General features: G+C 30.6%; 1 protein-coding gene across 6 annotated transcripts in view; it reads left to right on the top strand.

The window, feature by feature from the left end:
• The window catches only part of slmb (beta-transducin repeat containing E3 ubiquitin protein ligase slmb), a 163,816-nt gene that overhangs the window by 65,466 nt on the left and 81,398 nt on the right, over window positions 1–16,952 (top strand). For 4 of the 6 annotated variants that reach the window (XM_075367040.1, XM_075367038.1, XM_075367039.1 and 1 more), the window contains exon 2: window positions 2,994–3,035. The exons of the other annotated variants lie outside the window; for them this stretch is intronic. In XM_075367040.1, the coding sequence (XP_075223155.1) occupies window positions 2,994–3,035 (42 nt within the window). The remainder of the gene's footprint in view (window positions 1–2,993; window positions 3,036–16,952) is intronic. 6 annotated transcript variants of the gene reach the window in all.

Raw genomic sequence — 16,952 nt, 5'->3', positions numbered from 1 at the left:
GAGGAGTTGCGAACTCTTTATATCAGTAATAATTCGATCCCTTCATTCGTTACCCGCTTGTACATACTAACAGTTAATATATACAATCTTGCCCACTTTCTATTACGCGTAGGTGAATATTTCGGGGCTAAAAAGCATTTCCTGAATTCTCTAGAGACGATAGTAGGTGTAGCCTAAAAATAATATTTTAGGAAATATTAACTTTCTTAAGAAAGGTGTGAATGTCATTCCAGGCCAGATTACGGCTCAATGGCGGGTGGTTAATTCTTCCCCGCAAAATTTTCGAAGTAATGCTGGATTTGACGAATGCCGGCGATCGTTACCGTACAAAAAAAAATCTGATGTGGGCCCCACAATATTTACTTGTACGCCTATTAAATTACATATACACATTTTTTTAAAATGAAAAGTGCATAAAATTTTATTTCATTAATAACCTCTGGTATTATTTTTAATTGTTATTGAATTATTATTTATCGTAAAAATTTATTTGTGAGAGGTTAAGAAAAAGGAGATGATATCTGATTTTAACCGATTTGTCTTCCCCTTATAAGATCCAAATATTCATTAATTAAAATTTCACTTTGCTATAACTCTGGAACCAATGAAAATAAGTACTACTTACATATCGTTGAAAAGCTCTCAATGAGGACTTATTAGTTAAGAAAAAGTCCAAAATCCAAATCTTTTAGGCTTTTTTGGACACTTTTGGTTTATTCGATTGCAATAAAAAGGGGAAGTGCACATCTAAATCGTTAACATCCTACGGCTAATAGTTTTTGAGTTATGCAAGATACGTACGTACTACTTGTACGTCACGCCGAAACTTGTCGAAATGGATATTTACGTTGAAGTCTGAAAACCTACATTTTTCGCGATTATACTTCCTTTACTTCGTCCAAGGAAGTAAAAGTGCTTCTTACAATATGTTGCGTCGTTTGTTTGATTCTATGAGACGGTGTCGCTTGAGCGATTCACAGCATGGTTATAAATTTTTTTTATTCCACAATCAGTAAATATGAAATCATCGAGTAAGTTGCCTAAACGGTAGCCATCATTTTCGTGTATTCAGAGTTTGCTTGACATTTTTTAAGAAGTTTCGGGATGATGGCCTCATTTCCCCATTTTGTTTGGCAATTCAATTATATCAAGTGCAACATAATTAAGACGATTTATCTATCGGTTTATCGCTTATGTGATCGGCAGAAATGTCGAAAGCTGCCCATTCGGTTTTACTTCGAGTTAAAACAGTTGTCGGGAATACCGTCAGCATAAATCTTCTTTTTTTTTACCCATGATATTCACCAGAAATTTCTTTTGTAGGAGATCTGGAAATCAGAAGAAATGCTTTGTGTTCTCCATCAGTAGTAAATCTTCTATCGTTACGAATAGTTCAAAGTTTTCCTTCAGTTCTTCAGTCACAATGGGGTTGTCCAGATATTGGTCTTCGTCGTGATATCTGGATTTTACTTTATTGGACACAATGGACACATTCTCACACTTGATTCATTTATAATCTCATCACCATTTTATCTTATAAATTTCATACATTTTCCTTGCGTATAAATATTTATGTGATGTACCTTTTCTGCATATAAAAACTATTCTCATTTGAAGGAGGTAATGTTTGAAAGGGTTATAACTCGGTCGATATCCAGTAGAAATTTACTTCAAAAACTGTTTTGTAGAGAATTTAATGTAGTTTTTTTTTATAGAAAGAATTATTGATTTTGTAGGATTTATACTTTTACCGATTTTTTAAAGAAAATTGCGGTATACATATTTATATATGCCTATGTATGAAATTTTATTGGTCGAAAATCTCAAAAACTGTTACATCAATTTCGTTGAAATTTAGATGTACTGTAGTAGGGTATCAGAAGTTGTGCAAGTTAATATTGATGAAGATTGGTCGAGTCGTTCTTGAATTGGTTTAGTTACACTCAATTTAAGGTCGAAAAAATTTGAGGTTATGTAGACTGTGTAGAGTTGTAGTTTATGAAAACTAAGCGCGTATGAACGCGTTTATGCAGCGAGTAACAGTGATGAGCGAGTTGAAATGTGATGCTTGTGGTTAATCGATCGTATGTTGTGCTTTGTACTTTGAAAATCAGTACATTTCTGACTGCAAAATAGTGAGGACGTCGGAAACGAAAAATCGGTATTGTTGATTTTTTAAATTTTTTACACGATACTTACTTTTGGATCTTTAAACATTAATTAAGCCTGCTTTATCTGGTACTCGGATGTCAATTTCATAAATTAAATGCCAAAGCAGATGTCTTCCCTTAAATTCATTTTGCCCTTAATCAATTTCTTGTTAAAAATCTCAGTATACTGTATTAAATAAAGAATCCGTATTTCATAAGATCTCAAGCCGAATCTAAACCCAGATTGCTTTTTTTCAATCTTATTCAGTTTTGTGTGATCTTACGTCCAAAAGAACTGGCCGCTCTTATTTCTGTGCGATTTCTGCAGTCATTTTTTTTTTTAATGTTTGTTTTCGTAGCTGTAAATGTGTGGGTTTGTGTGCGTGCGCGTATTCGTGTATATCTTTGTTTCAAACTGTTTTCATTAAGACTATTTCAAATAATAATATTTCAAATAATAATAAGACTATTTAAAATAAAACCTCATATAGAGGTTTTATTTTTCACCTCTTTAAGTAAGCAATTTTTATGATTTACTATTTTTATAAAGTACTTTTTAAAGTAAATGAAAATAAAAACCATTCCGTTGGATGATGGCGTTCTCTTCCGGGTAGTAGTTATAGCTTATATCCGGAGATTGTTAATGTGGATTCATCTAGCTGGTCGCGTTTATGCATCTAAATTGAATAATATACACAGGGTTTTAATTTAATAAAATAGACTTCTTTATCTATTTAACTTAATTTATTTATTCTTTATCTGGATTTGGAGATAATTATTCTCTCATTTACTTTTTTATAAATGTTATATGAAAATAATGTTTTTTATTTCCTTTTATTACAGGTGAGTGAAGGACGCAGCTTGTTTAATGAGGAAATATGTAAGGTAAATCGACGTTTTAAGTTTGCCACAACGTAAAAAAAATAAATAAAAATATGTTAATTAACTAATTAATGTGCTACTGGTTTTAATTTTGTTTTTATTATATCAATGGCGTTTATGTTACGGAAATTTTGATTGTTTCTTTTTCCGTGTACAAAAATGTTATACTTGTGTGCTACGCTGATGTTGAGTATTTGTTCATCGTTTGCTGAATATATTTGGTTTTTTAAAGCGTTTACCGTAATATTTGTTTTTAATGTGATTAACAGTGATAATTATTTGTCCTTAATCAATTTGAAAATCCTTAATCGAAATGAAATTAAATGCTTAATTTCATTTTAAGTGATTCTTTTTGTCACAAAAATATTACTGTATAACAAGCAGCGTTTCATGTATTAGGTACTAGTTCTTTTATGACATAGCGAAACGTGTGTTTGTTATATTGTTTACAGACTTTTTTCTTCAGTAGTTATGTACTGCCTTTAATAAAATTTAATTACAGATTTACTCTGCTGTTAGAGGTTAATGCACTTAATTATAGTTGATTGCTTCTGGTTACAAATTTTCCTCTGTCGTTTTATAAAATATATACGTACATTTTTAATGGTTTAACTTTAATGTTATGTTTATGCCGTTAATTTGACTTTCAGTTACAAAGATTTTTGAATCCCGTTCTACTTACTCTTTTCTTTGTCTAAAAGAAGTAAACTATAGAGTTATATTATTCTATGTTATTAATAAAAATAAGATGAGCATTTCGTCTTCATTTTATTTTCCCCTTATCATTGTAACCGGATCATTTTTTTTCAATTGTTTGTATCCCGGTCGTATTTTTCTTTTTTCAACTGTCATTTTACAGCGTAACATTTTCTTTTGTATTTTTACTTCATGAATATTTCTAGTTATATCATTTAGGGTTGCCGTGATTGTGTTTATAGAAAATTTTTGTTTTCCGGAAATTTTATTTGTTTAACATTGTTCAACATTTGAATATTCTGAATACTTATGAAATAAATTAAACATACAAATCTAATTTTTATGAAGATAAGAATTGTGTCATTTGTTTGTCCTTTAAATTAATATTTATACAAACAGTAGAAACCTGGCAACCATATTGGTGAACAATTTGTACAGCTTAAAATATAACCTTTTCCCCTGTGATATTACTGATAATTACTTTTGCCTTTTACAATATCTCTTGTTATTCAAATAATTTCCTTAAAGAAAAAATGTTTGTTTTCGACATTTTTTAGTAAATTTTTATAAATAGATTTCGTTTAGCTTCAGCGAAGCTCTATTGCTTTGTTTTAAGACATTTAACATATATGTCACTGTGAAAGACCGAAATTAAAGAATGTCATTTATTCTCCGGTGAATGTCGACGCATATCAAATACGTCGATGAAATATTTGCTTAATATTATTATTATTATTATACATTTAGATTTCGCCGATATATATTTCGGCAAACATAAATTTGCTGTGGTGGAGGTCGAATCGATAACTAAAAATTTTAAAAAATTCACCCAATACCAATCCCTAAGATAAGTATATTACGAGAAACCCTCGAAAAAGAAAGTTTAAATTTAAGCCAAACATAAGCTACGGGTTGCTTCACTCACTAACCTCGTCTAATTAACGTTAAATATACAAATTACATTTGTTATTCTCCAACATGGAGACGATTAATTCAATTCACCGCATCCATCATGCTGATGGTGAAAGTTGAATAAAAATCTTTATAAAAAAAAATTGAACAAAGAACAAACCTCTGACCATTTATTTGTCATCGTTCTTTCGTGCAGTTCTGCATATCTTGATTGGCCCTTCCAATTTATAAAAAGCTGAAAATTTGATTAAATTTTTTTATAAATACGATGAATTTGATTAATCTCCTCCAATGTTGGAGAATAACATAGATAATTTGTATATTTAACGTTAATTAGACGTGGTTAGCGAGAGTAGGTTATGTTTGGCTTAAATCTTTAATTAAACTTGCTTTTTTACGAGGATTTTTCGCGTAATCTATCTACCTTAGAGATTGTTTGTATTGGGTGATTTTTTTTTTTTCAATTTCTAATTATCGTTTCGATCCCCATCATAGCTTATCTGTGTTTTTCGACGTATACCGGCAAAGGTCCGAATAAGGAAATATTTCGGTTTTTCACCGACGTATTTGGTATATGTCGACATTCACCGGAGAATATCGACATTTGCCTGATTACTGGTTTTTCACGATAACATATACACTAATTGAAAATCTCCAAATTAAAATATTCTGAGTTATTACTACAACAAGTTAATCAAGTAATAATCTATATAGGTTTAAATTTTGCCCTGATTTATTTCAGAGAAAAAATGACAATTTTCAAGTTGAAAGGTTAAAGCATCTTAAAGTTATTAAACTCGACTGAATTCCTATTGTTAGCAGTTAAAATTGCATTTATACCTAATCAAATGCACGTTTCAAATTGGTTTTTAAAAAAATTATAAAGTCTATGTTTTTCTTTGAAAAAAGAATCTTGTATTTGATTTCCGGTTTTTAAAAAAAATAAATTAATTACTACTACCGGATAAATCTTTGTGAAGTTCATCCTCCCCTCTTTTGGGTACAACAGTCTTTAGATGCTATTTTTAAAAGTTTTAATGGAATCATTACCTCTGTTGCATTGTTTCTCGCGCCTATTTTCATGACTATAGTTGAATAGTCTCTGTAACGTAGTAGATAAACGAAATTTGTAAAATTATGAAATTTAGAAACGCTGTACAATGTTTATAAAGAGGTTCTTACTTGAAAGAGTTCTGTAATCAAGATTTTTTTGGGGTATATTTGGATTCAAGAGATCTCACAATTTTCCTTTCTCTTTCGTTTGTGTTTTCTAAAGTATTACCATTTATTGCCCAATGTATAAAAAATTTATTTAGTTGTACAAAATTTGTAAAAATATTTTTTACATAATTAATCGTTTTCGTTTCTTTTATCTGAAACATCTCTTGAATGGTAAACATCTTCATTTGATTTGCAAACAAATTTCGACTTATTAAGCTACGGCTCATAGCTAAACTCTACTATTGAATCGGTTTTCATAAAAAAATAGTTTATGATGCAACAAAACACCAAACCTATGCATTTTTAAGATTCAATTAAAATATTTATAAGAACCGAGTTAAAAGGATTGAAAAAATAATTGAAGATTTTTCATAATGTAAATCATGTTAGCTATGCTAGCGTCATAGATTCAAGGTATGGAAATCCCCTATTTTTTACCATTCTGTATAAATGGCGTTTCAATAAAATTTCTTGGATATTCAGCTCGTCGTATTTCGTAAAATTTGTTTATTACTTGTTCGTAGATACGTAGAATCTTTTAACTAGAAACAAATATCTTGATTTTCATTGATGATTTCAACATCATTAGAGTAATTAGGAGAGCAAAAATTAGTTTAAAAAGTAGTATGTGAACAGTTCAGCAAATAGCTGTGATTAGGTATCGCATAGAAGATAAACCCTAACAAAATTCCTTACTTTCAGTTTTTACAAATTAATTTTGTGACGAGTGTACTTTTTGTATTCGTTTAAATACCGTGTATGTTATATATAGAAATCCTAATAGACATATGCACATATCGTGTTATCGTATTACCAATATGTGTATAACTTTTGTATTGTATTGCTGTTATAAGTAATAGTAGTAGTCGTAGTAATTAGTAATAATAATGCTAGGAGCATTATTTTTTATACGGAACGAAGAATTTTACAGTTGAATATTGAAGTTATTACGTAGCGTGTGTTTGGGGTTGCGTGATAGGATCATTAAAAATGATTGATTTTTGTCGGTAACTTAATTTTAAAAATAAATTATCATATTTTTTTTTTAGGGGATGATACAGTTATTATTGTGTTTCCATTTGTGTACGGAAGTGACATCATTAGTGACGAAGGAATAGAGCACATCGATCGGTTGTGTTAAACAAGGAATTGGTCCCGTTTGGCATGTTCGTATAGATTCAATTTATATAAGCCTGATCATCGGCCGACCTGTATTACACCTATAATCCTTCCCACACGGTAACTTATATAATCCCCATTCATCCGATCCATAATGAACGCTATATTTGTTCTGTTCGATTACCCTTCGTAACTGGTACGGTACTGAATCATCATTGTGTATGTACAATTAATTGCACGACTTAATTATTGTCGCGTATTTCTTGTAACGTAAAAAGTCTTTTTATTTTCAACGTATTTAGCGTATTATTTTCCATAATAGATATGAACGAACTCGAAAACTGAATTTCAGAATTCGAAATTTGTTTTATTTCTTTCGAGTGACTTTCGCGGTTACCAGTCTGATTTTAGTGTCTTTATTTTTCAATGTACTATTGTTTCGGTGGTTTACAGAAAATGGAATGGGTCGTTATATTTGTGATTTTATCATCAATTCGCGTTCCGTCATTTTAAGTAAAAGTTTTTCTCTTAAATTCACTTTTGAAATAACGTGATAATTATAATTATGTAGGTTTTAATTACAAATATTTTATCCGTAAACTCAAGTTTATCGATTAATATATATTTAAACAAATCACTTCTTTTGTATTCTTAATCGACATGGAGATAGTCGTTTATATTTTAGCTATACTTCCTAGTTTTTGGCTTAAAAAAGTAAGTCTCGAATCCCCTAAAAATCAGATCCATATACATCTTATGCATTATGCAATGCATAATGTTATACATTTTTCCAACTATACGGAATACTTAACAAAAACATAGTTTAGTTATTTTCTGGGTTAACCCACCGGGTTGGTCTAGTGGTGAACGCGTCTTCCCAAATCAGCTGATTTGGAGGTCGAGAGTTCCAGCGTTCAAGTCCTAGTAAAGCCAGATATTTTTACATGGATTTGAATACTAGATCGTGGATACCGGTGTTCTTTGATGGTTGGGTTTCAATTAACTACACAACTTAGGAATGGTCTTAATGAGACTGTACAAGACTATACTTCATTTGCATTCATACGTATCATCCTCATTCATCCTCTGAAGTAATATCTGAACGGTAATTACCGGAGGCTAAACAGGAAAAAGAAAGAAAGTTATTTTCTGGGTTAGTTATTGTTTTCATGAAATGGTTCCTCCACCCTGATTCACATATTTCATGAAAACCCTTGAAGTAATAAAAAATAATTTACTATTTTCAGCAGACTTCCAAAGAATTTTGAAGTCGTTACTGCGTCTGCCTGGTTTATAACATATGTGTATGTATGTATGTAAACGATTTTACATACATACCAGACGCAAATCTTAAACCAATTTTGATGAAACTTGATGGGATGACTTAAACCTATTGGGAATAGAGTTCTATTGATTTTCAGGCGAATCAGTTCACAGGAACCGGCGTTAAAGGCAAAAAAGACAGATTTTTCTTTTTTTATTTGTTTCTTTATTCAATTTCTTTATTTCCAATTGCAAGAAATGTACGCCGCAGCACAGTCTTGTTGAAACCAATTCATTTGACGATAAAGTGTCTATAAAAGCGTCTATATGACGGACAAGAAACGTTTGAATTTGTTCTGAATTGATTTTTTTGCATTTCTTTTTTCATCTTCGAAGAAAAATGGGTTTATTATGGCAGCTGACAACGTAGCGAATCACACAGTATCTCTTTTGCTTAGAGCGATCGTCCCTGCAACTGGTCTGAATTGTCATTCGACCGGTATTGATAATTTTGTTTCATGAAACCACTTAACACGCCTTGAAGCTATGCCGAATTCTGCGCTAACAGCATAAATGATCTTTGGAATTTTTGAACTGTTTTCAGTCTGGTTCTTTTGAATGTGTTCGAAATACCTGCTGTTCCCTAATTGCCATTATTTTTACAAAATACTTTTAACAGCAAAACCTTGCTATGTACCCGTCCGTCCACTGCTCCATAATGACCGACCGGAAAACTTCGCATAAATAGTATATTTTGAACGTTATTTTTATAGATAGCAACACGTAACCTTTTTTGTGGTTGTGCACCACCATTTTGAAATTGCCAATTTCCCTGTTTAAGGAATTACTTAAACGACGTGACCCGTAAAAATGTTCCATAATATTAATGTCCTTTTTTCTCAGCTGCTATTAGAAATAAACTCTTACTTGTTTTACCATTTTATAGATAGATGCACATTTTTAGTGAACAGAATTAAATTTGGAAAACACACCAAAAAATGTATCGCACGTAACTCTTTTGATTCCCGGGGGAAAGGTACAAAGGTACTAAACATTTAATGAAATTTAGTTTTCGGAAAAATGCAAAAGGATGCTAAGAGATAAATATATTGTTATAATTTAATAATGTCCTACACTATATGAAGGATTTCAGGATCTTTATCTTTTAAAGGTTTATCTTCTAACTTCCTCTTAACTTGAGTGCTTCCTTCTCATATTCTTTTCTGTTTCTAAGATGCCTTCGCTACGATTGATTATTATGATATCTGGTTTCTTCATTCCTACAATTAAATTTCATCCGTGCAGAATTCTTATTTCTTCCATGATCTAAATTTGACAATACTTCTATTTTTAAATTGCTAACTGTTGATCGTAATCGTCAAAGGAAAGAGTTCCCATGAAAACAAAATTTTTTTTTTCTAATCGTGACCTCTTAACAACATTGTGAGGGAACATTAGGATTTTACCTTTTACACAACTTTCAACAAGGATTGTTGTGGTAAATCAACAAATACAGGCTTTATTATTTATGGTAAATGAAAGTGATCATTATGCTTGTACAAATATCTCTTTTGCAAATTCTTTTAGATGGTTGCATAATGGGGAATCACAAAACTGATTAAGTGCGCTACCATTAGGTAATCTCATTTGGTTAAATTTGGCCCGGATGACTTATCTCATTTCAATTACACTTTCGATATTTTTTTGATGGCTAAATCTAAATCGTTTATTAGACGGTTTTTACTCTGAAGACATTTACCATTTGATATTGTTCACGGGTCTTGACGATTTTTTTGTCCCATTTTTTCTTCGATGTGACCTATGCATTGAAGCTTTTTAATCTCATCTCATCTCCCACAAGGACATACTTTCTTAAGGTTTACTTTCATTTACTGTTTGAAACCCTGGAGGTTTCCTCTCAGCTACTGTATGTATCTGATCAATTAAATAGTAACAAATTTAGGAGATATCCTAATTGTACAGATGCACGAAAAATTATATTAAAACAATTGTACTAATTGCCGTACAAACAAAAATCGTTTTAAAGCGGAATTTTAAACTACGTATGCAACAGAAAATCGAAAATCGATAGATCTTTGATCAAAAAAAGCTTTAAGTTGATCGATTAACCAAAGCTTTTTTTTATTTGTCGTAGGGCAAACCCTTATTTCGAGCTGATAACTCATTCATAATTTTCCTTTTTGAATATTTGAGTTCTTTGTACTTTTTCCCAAATATATTTCTTGTTTTCTCATTCGGTCTGACTTGCAATCAATTACGAAAAAAATGCTCGAATTTGTTCTCATTAACGAAAAAAAACACTTTACGTCGAGGTAATTTTTTTTTAATAAATTTTCTATGTAGCTTACATTTTTCTATAGGAAATTTCTGTTATGAATATGAACACAGGTAGAAAAAAAAGAAGAATTTCCGTGGTTTTTTAAAAATTAAAACCAATATAAATTGCTTTGATATCATTAGATACTTCATCTTTTTTAGCGAAATCGATAAATTGTAACAGTAGTACTAAATTAATAGTATCCCGTTGACGTGGATAAAGGTTTTCAACTACCCCTTTCTATTAACCTCATTACACTTCTGTAACAGCTGTCGATAAAACGTGTGGGGTTGAAGACGCATCATCTGTTAGTCCTAGAAGTACCGGGTGATTCAAAATTGATTTAACAAATATAAAAGCATATAAAAAATTTTTGAAGTCGTTTACGTATTCGGTTGAGGTCGCTTTAATAGAAAAACACAAGTTTGTCACCAACATTCACTTTGGTTCGATATGGCTTCCGTTTATAATGCGACATATACATCCCACCTGAAGTCAATTTCATTTAAGATTGTAGCGAACAAGTCGGGTGTTACCTCTGCAACTGGATCATTAATTCGAAATCGTAGCTCAACATGATCGGCAGAGAAGGTGATACATAAACACGATTTTTAATGAAACCCCACAGAAAAAAATCTAGCCGAATCAAATCTGGGTAGCAAGGTGTCAACTGCCATATTTGGCAGTTTGGGTGTTCACCTTGCCACTGAAAAATTATAGTTTGTTGCTGTTAACTTTTAAACACCCGATTAATTGGGATTTGTTATCAATTAATTCTAACGGTGATAAAATTTATTTTACATATTGGTTCATTAATTGGTATTTATCAGTTTACATTTTTGTACAAAATTTGCAACAGTTGAACTTTGCAACAGTTTTTGTACTTTTTTCATTTATCTTGTCATTTCCCGCTGTAATTATTTGAGGAAGTTTTTGTGATGATTGGGTTTTATAACTTAGTTAATAGTTTTGGTCAACTCGGCTGATAACCTTACTTTTTCTAATGAATGAAATTCTTGTATAAGATGTGGTCGTGTAAGGAAGCTTGTTTATCTTTTAGTTTTTTTTATTGTCTTAAAACTTGTATTAAGTATTGCATTTGTGCCAGCAGATTAATATTTTTGTTATGTTCCGTCACGTATCTGAAAAGATGATTTAATTATCTCGTTTTCATAGTATTTAAATAATTATGTTCTGCAAACCGGAACGGAAGAGCTGACCATGAAGACATAATTGACTGCTATCTTTTGTCATAGTAACGTAAAAAATATTGATGTAGTACGATCTAAATATTGCTTGACAGCGTATTATCAACTTTTTTTTCCAAAAGATCGTTTCGTAATTATTACCAGATTTAAAAATTAAACGTAATTTTGTTTTTTTTTTAATTCTAGATTGAGGTTAAATAGTTTTCAATGTTATATTAGAAAATTATATGAGTGTATTATTGCGTGATGAAAATATTGTTTTTCTTTATTTTACATTTCATCGACTATTTAAATTGTAATACTTCATTCAATTGTCACAATTTTATTAGTTCAATGCGACTTACTTCATAAATGGTTCGATTCAACCATATGGAAGTAATAAAAAAATGTATCAAACAATTGTCGGCTACCAAACACTAAACGAGTTATTTTAATAACTATTTGTTTATAGCAAAATCCTTACCACTACGTTAAGGAATAATAAGTCCCATGTCTAGCCCGTTTCCTTTTTTACTGATCGAATATGTTGTTACACTTCAGTACACCAAACGACTGAAATTCAGCTGATGGTCATCCCTACGTGTGGCACCTTCACATTGTTCCGAACGGCGAACTTCGTGACTCGGAAAACTCAGTTTCGATTGGAGTCGACTAGTTTTCATTCGCCACATTCGTAGAAACAAATTGGGATTTATAATCTAAATTTGTTGTAAGCTACCTACATAATTCTTTTGCAGTGGAATTTAGTAGTTTTTCCACTATATAATCTGTAGTGGAAAAACTAATAATGCTGACTGATGTTTACGATTATTACCTGTCCCTTGAAAGCAATGCTGAAAATAACACTGCCATAATTATTCACTTGTTTTATCAAACTGGAATCGTGCGAATTCAGTTTTGAGTGAACTAAAGCACAAAGTTTCTTTGTAAAACTATGTTTAATAAACTGCGTTACCCTTCTGTCGTATATTTATATTTTTGGAGAAATTAGAAAACCCATCGTTACCTGACAGATAGATTCACCTATTAGACTTATTATGCAGCCATCTGACGGATAACAGTATTTCCAGCTCGACTCGCAGACGGGTTCACTCCCACCAGATCACGAAGAATGTCTTAGCTCTATAGTTCACGGCATTTACCGCATTATATAATAATGATTTTTTATGATCATCGGCAATGTTAGGCTACAGAAATTTGAAAGTCATCCGATAACAGTTGCGGGATTCTTAAAGGAATAACCCTCCCACAGCCATTATCAGAATTATATGGCATGTGGAAGTATCCAACTGTACTATAAACCTCCAATAAAATATCGACGAACTGTTATTTCACTATAATGGTTGGTCAGTACGCCTATACGTTAAGTTAATTCAATAATTACTGCCGCATATCTCATCAATTTTCTAAAAATTTTGGACGTTTCCAAGATAACCCGAATGTACGAGGAAGTTTTATATTCTTTAGTAAAATCTCGGTGGCTGGAATGACTGTATGCATCTAAATACTAGTTCAATACTGGCCCGTGCCATGCCCGATTGTTTTCTTTCTATTGTAGATTATTTATTTATTTTCCTTAAAAATGTTTATTAATTATTTCGTTTAATGAAATTAAGCACCATCACACTAAGGATTTTGAATTTTGTAATCATCAAATCTTTTTTTCCCCCGTAATAAGTGTTAACTGTTGTGGTGTAAATGTTAATTTTCGCCATTTGTGGTTATAGTAGAATATTCTGTACTTACAGCTTCAACCTTTTTTTATGTGGAAGATTCTCAATCTTCCTTTAATTTGTTGATATTCATTTTGTCGTAGATTCGTTTGATAGTTGCTTATCTTCAGCTTAGGTCTGATAAACACCATGTTCTTTTTGGTAAATAACAGTAGTGAATATTCTGTAAAGTTTGCAAAAATTAAAATTCATTGACAATTAAAGCAGAGGCTTTTCATGTGTTGATCCTTTATTTACAATATTCAATTTATTACGTTATATTGGGATTGAATCGTTTGCTTCGTAGCTATCGTGAATCCAAGTGTGTATAGTACATACAAATGTACGTATGTACTCGTATATTATATACATCATGTAATACTTTGAAAAGTAGATTAAGATGTTGAAGTGGATTCAGGGATGCTTAGGCGCATGACAAAAAAATCATTAAACACTATCATTAAAATCATCTTTATTAAATATCTTAATGGTTTACTTTGTAAGTAACTTTTACTGCTTCTTCTCGAATTCTTGTTTCAAGTTCATACGTGAAGAATTTAATAAGGTTTAACGAACGCACTGGGTGGATGTACGTTTTTATTGGTTTTTTTTGCTATAATTTCTTGGAAATGCATGTTAAATCAAAGGAAGTTGTTTGGAAATATAATATTAGTTTCTGCAATTAGTGCGATATTTTAAACTCGTACGCGGAGGAGTTGTAAACTGTCATAGAATCGTGTTTTATTGCGTTACATATCGTGCGTGTTTAAAATACATTATATTCGATGCGTTTTCTACGTGGAGAGAGATAGGTCTTTCTTCTATAAAAATATTTTATTACTCGATCGTAGGTGAATGATAATTTTCATTCAACTTATGTATTTAAGATTTTTTTTTTATTGTTTATTAATAACATAATTTATATGGTTATTCTATTTTTAGCTTCTGTACTCTTATTTATTCATCTTTATTCGTGCTTAGAAGTAATAGAAATTTAAATAATCGTTTATTATTAAACGCTGTGTCATGGAACCCACTCGGTTTGCTCGCTAGTTTATTAATATGTAGGATATACTCTCCTTCATCGTCCTCTCCATTTTTATATTAACTTGTTTTTTCAGCTGATTCTTCCTTTTTGTTATTCATTACCAACGAATCAAGCGATTTCAGTTAATCCATGTCTATTTTTATACCAGAAGTTGTAAAAAAAAAAAATTACTTAAAAGGCTTTTTTTATAATAATTTATTCACAGTTTATTTATTTGTCTCTGAACACTCGAGTCCAACCTTAGCCAATTAGACTAGAAACAATCTGGAAAAAATAAATCCAGTAATTCCTAATCAGAGAAATATTTTAAATCTTTTCTTTAACATTTTTCAGAGAAAAATCAATACGTTATAAATTAAAAAACGGAAAATGCTATACAAATTAATTACTTAGGAGAAACAAGAAAATTTTAGTATTTGGTACATACTATTAATAAGTACCCGTATATCGTGTGGGTGACGTACTTGGAATATTCTTGGGTGAATTCTTGGAATATCTTAATTAAATAAAGATACAATGAAGCGTTGTAAGATTTAAGGTAAGAATTTTAAAACACGAGAGACGAAAATTTATACAAAAATGAATCGAATCGATTGACGTAAGGACCGATAATACACACTAACTCATGGGAATGGCGCACTGTATGTTAACTAGAAGGCGGAATTAATTTTAAAACTACTACCAAGAAGCATAAAATTATTTATTAGGAGAAAAAAGTCTTCATATTCCGATGATAGAGGATCGAAATCGTGGAGTATGGACTAATTTACTCATTATTTTCCAAAAAATAGTTTATAAGTCCTGTTATAAAGATTTTTTTTTTAGTCTGATAGTGAATTTCATCCTTCACCGTGAAGGAATTAGTCGAATGATTATATTTTATTGTTAATTTCAGCCGGAAAAATTAATTACGAAGTAAAATTTTGATAATTCACCTTACCGAAACAAATGTTAACAAGTACATTTTTTAAGTTAAGTAATTAAACATAATTAGAAACTTACAATTTCTAAATTTACAATATTGTTAATTTTAAGAAATATAATTTCACTCAGTCCAGTACAAAAAAAAAACTAAACAGGTGTTTTTTTTAATTCGTATTTAATTAACCTGGTAGCTTAACCTGTTCCAAGTATGAGTATCATTTTCACAAACTGTATTTCTATTTTTTCTTTAGAGCTACCGTATTTAATGTTGTAATGTTTTTGTGGAATAACTTTTGTAAGAAGCGTTATGCGCTTATGTTGAGATTTTTCTGATGGTGTTCTTTTTTTATTATTGTAGATATATAGTTTTTTTTTATAACTTCAGTTTACAGTTTTCGGAAACTTTATCAGTTGCACACTTCAATAAAAACGGTTACAGTGTGCAATACATATTATATACGTACAACATTATAATAAAATTAAAATAAAAAGGAATTGATACAGAGATGGCTAATTAGTAGATGCTAGTTATAATATAGTTACAAATATTGAGTAAAATTAAACTATTTAATGTAATAAACGCAATAAAAGTGTATTATGGTAAATTTTTTTTGACTGGCCGAGAGAAATAATTGATGTAATTGTGTTATAAAGTGTTCGGTTTTCTGTAAATCTATCGTTCATAATTTTAACGAATTTTGTTTGGTGTGTATGTTTTGGCTAAAATAAAAATTAATTAAATAATTGCATTTCGATAAAGCATTTGAGGTTAGCATTCTTTTAGATACCGATTGAATCTGTTTTTATTTAAATTTTTAAATTGTGTCGCCTCACTTTTATAAAAAAAACTATTCAGATTTAAATTGCCATGCAGTTTCTGTTAGCACTGAGACCGTTTAAAATCGACGCGTTATTTATTAAACTGTTATTCTTTTTAGGTTTCAGATGAAATGTCTTTTATTTATTTGAAAACATAATATCATAAAAAATACAACATTGATGTTACATTTAGGGAAAAAGTTATTGTGATTGATATTATCATTATTTTTGAACGATTTCTAATTCTACAACTTAAGATATTTAATAATTTATTTAATTTTAATATTTCATTCTTCAGTATTTATGTTTGTTTATATTTTAATTAATAATTGATTATATAGTATTTAGCTAGCGTTTTTGTATAGACAAGTACAAATCATGCGCGCGCGCACGTTCTTTCTCTATCCCTCTCTCTCTTTCTCTCTCTACTATTATACCTTAAGTTGTTTTTCTCTATTATATAGCATGTAATATTATAGTGGTTGTTGCTCAGACAAAATCTGACGAGCTTGCTGCTTTATAGAGACAGAGGCTGTCTCTTTCTTTTCTCCACGTCGTGGCTGTTCTTCCGGTACGATGACTCCTTGCCGGCGACTACCAGTCTAACGGAAGATTTCACTTCAATATCTGATGTTGTAGTATATAAAATAAAAGGAAAGA

Source organism: Lycorma delicatula, chromosome 5, assembly GCF_047948215.1.
Source record: "Lycorma delicatula isolate Av1 chromosome 5, ASM4794821v1, whole genome shotgun sequence".
NCBI lineage: Eukaryota > Metazoa > Arthropoda > Insecta > Hemiptera > Fulgoridae > Lycorma > Lycorma delicatula.
This window is presented reverse-complemented; position numbering and strand designations above follow the sequence as displayed.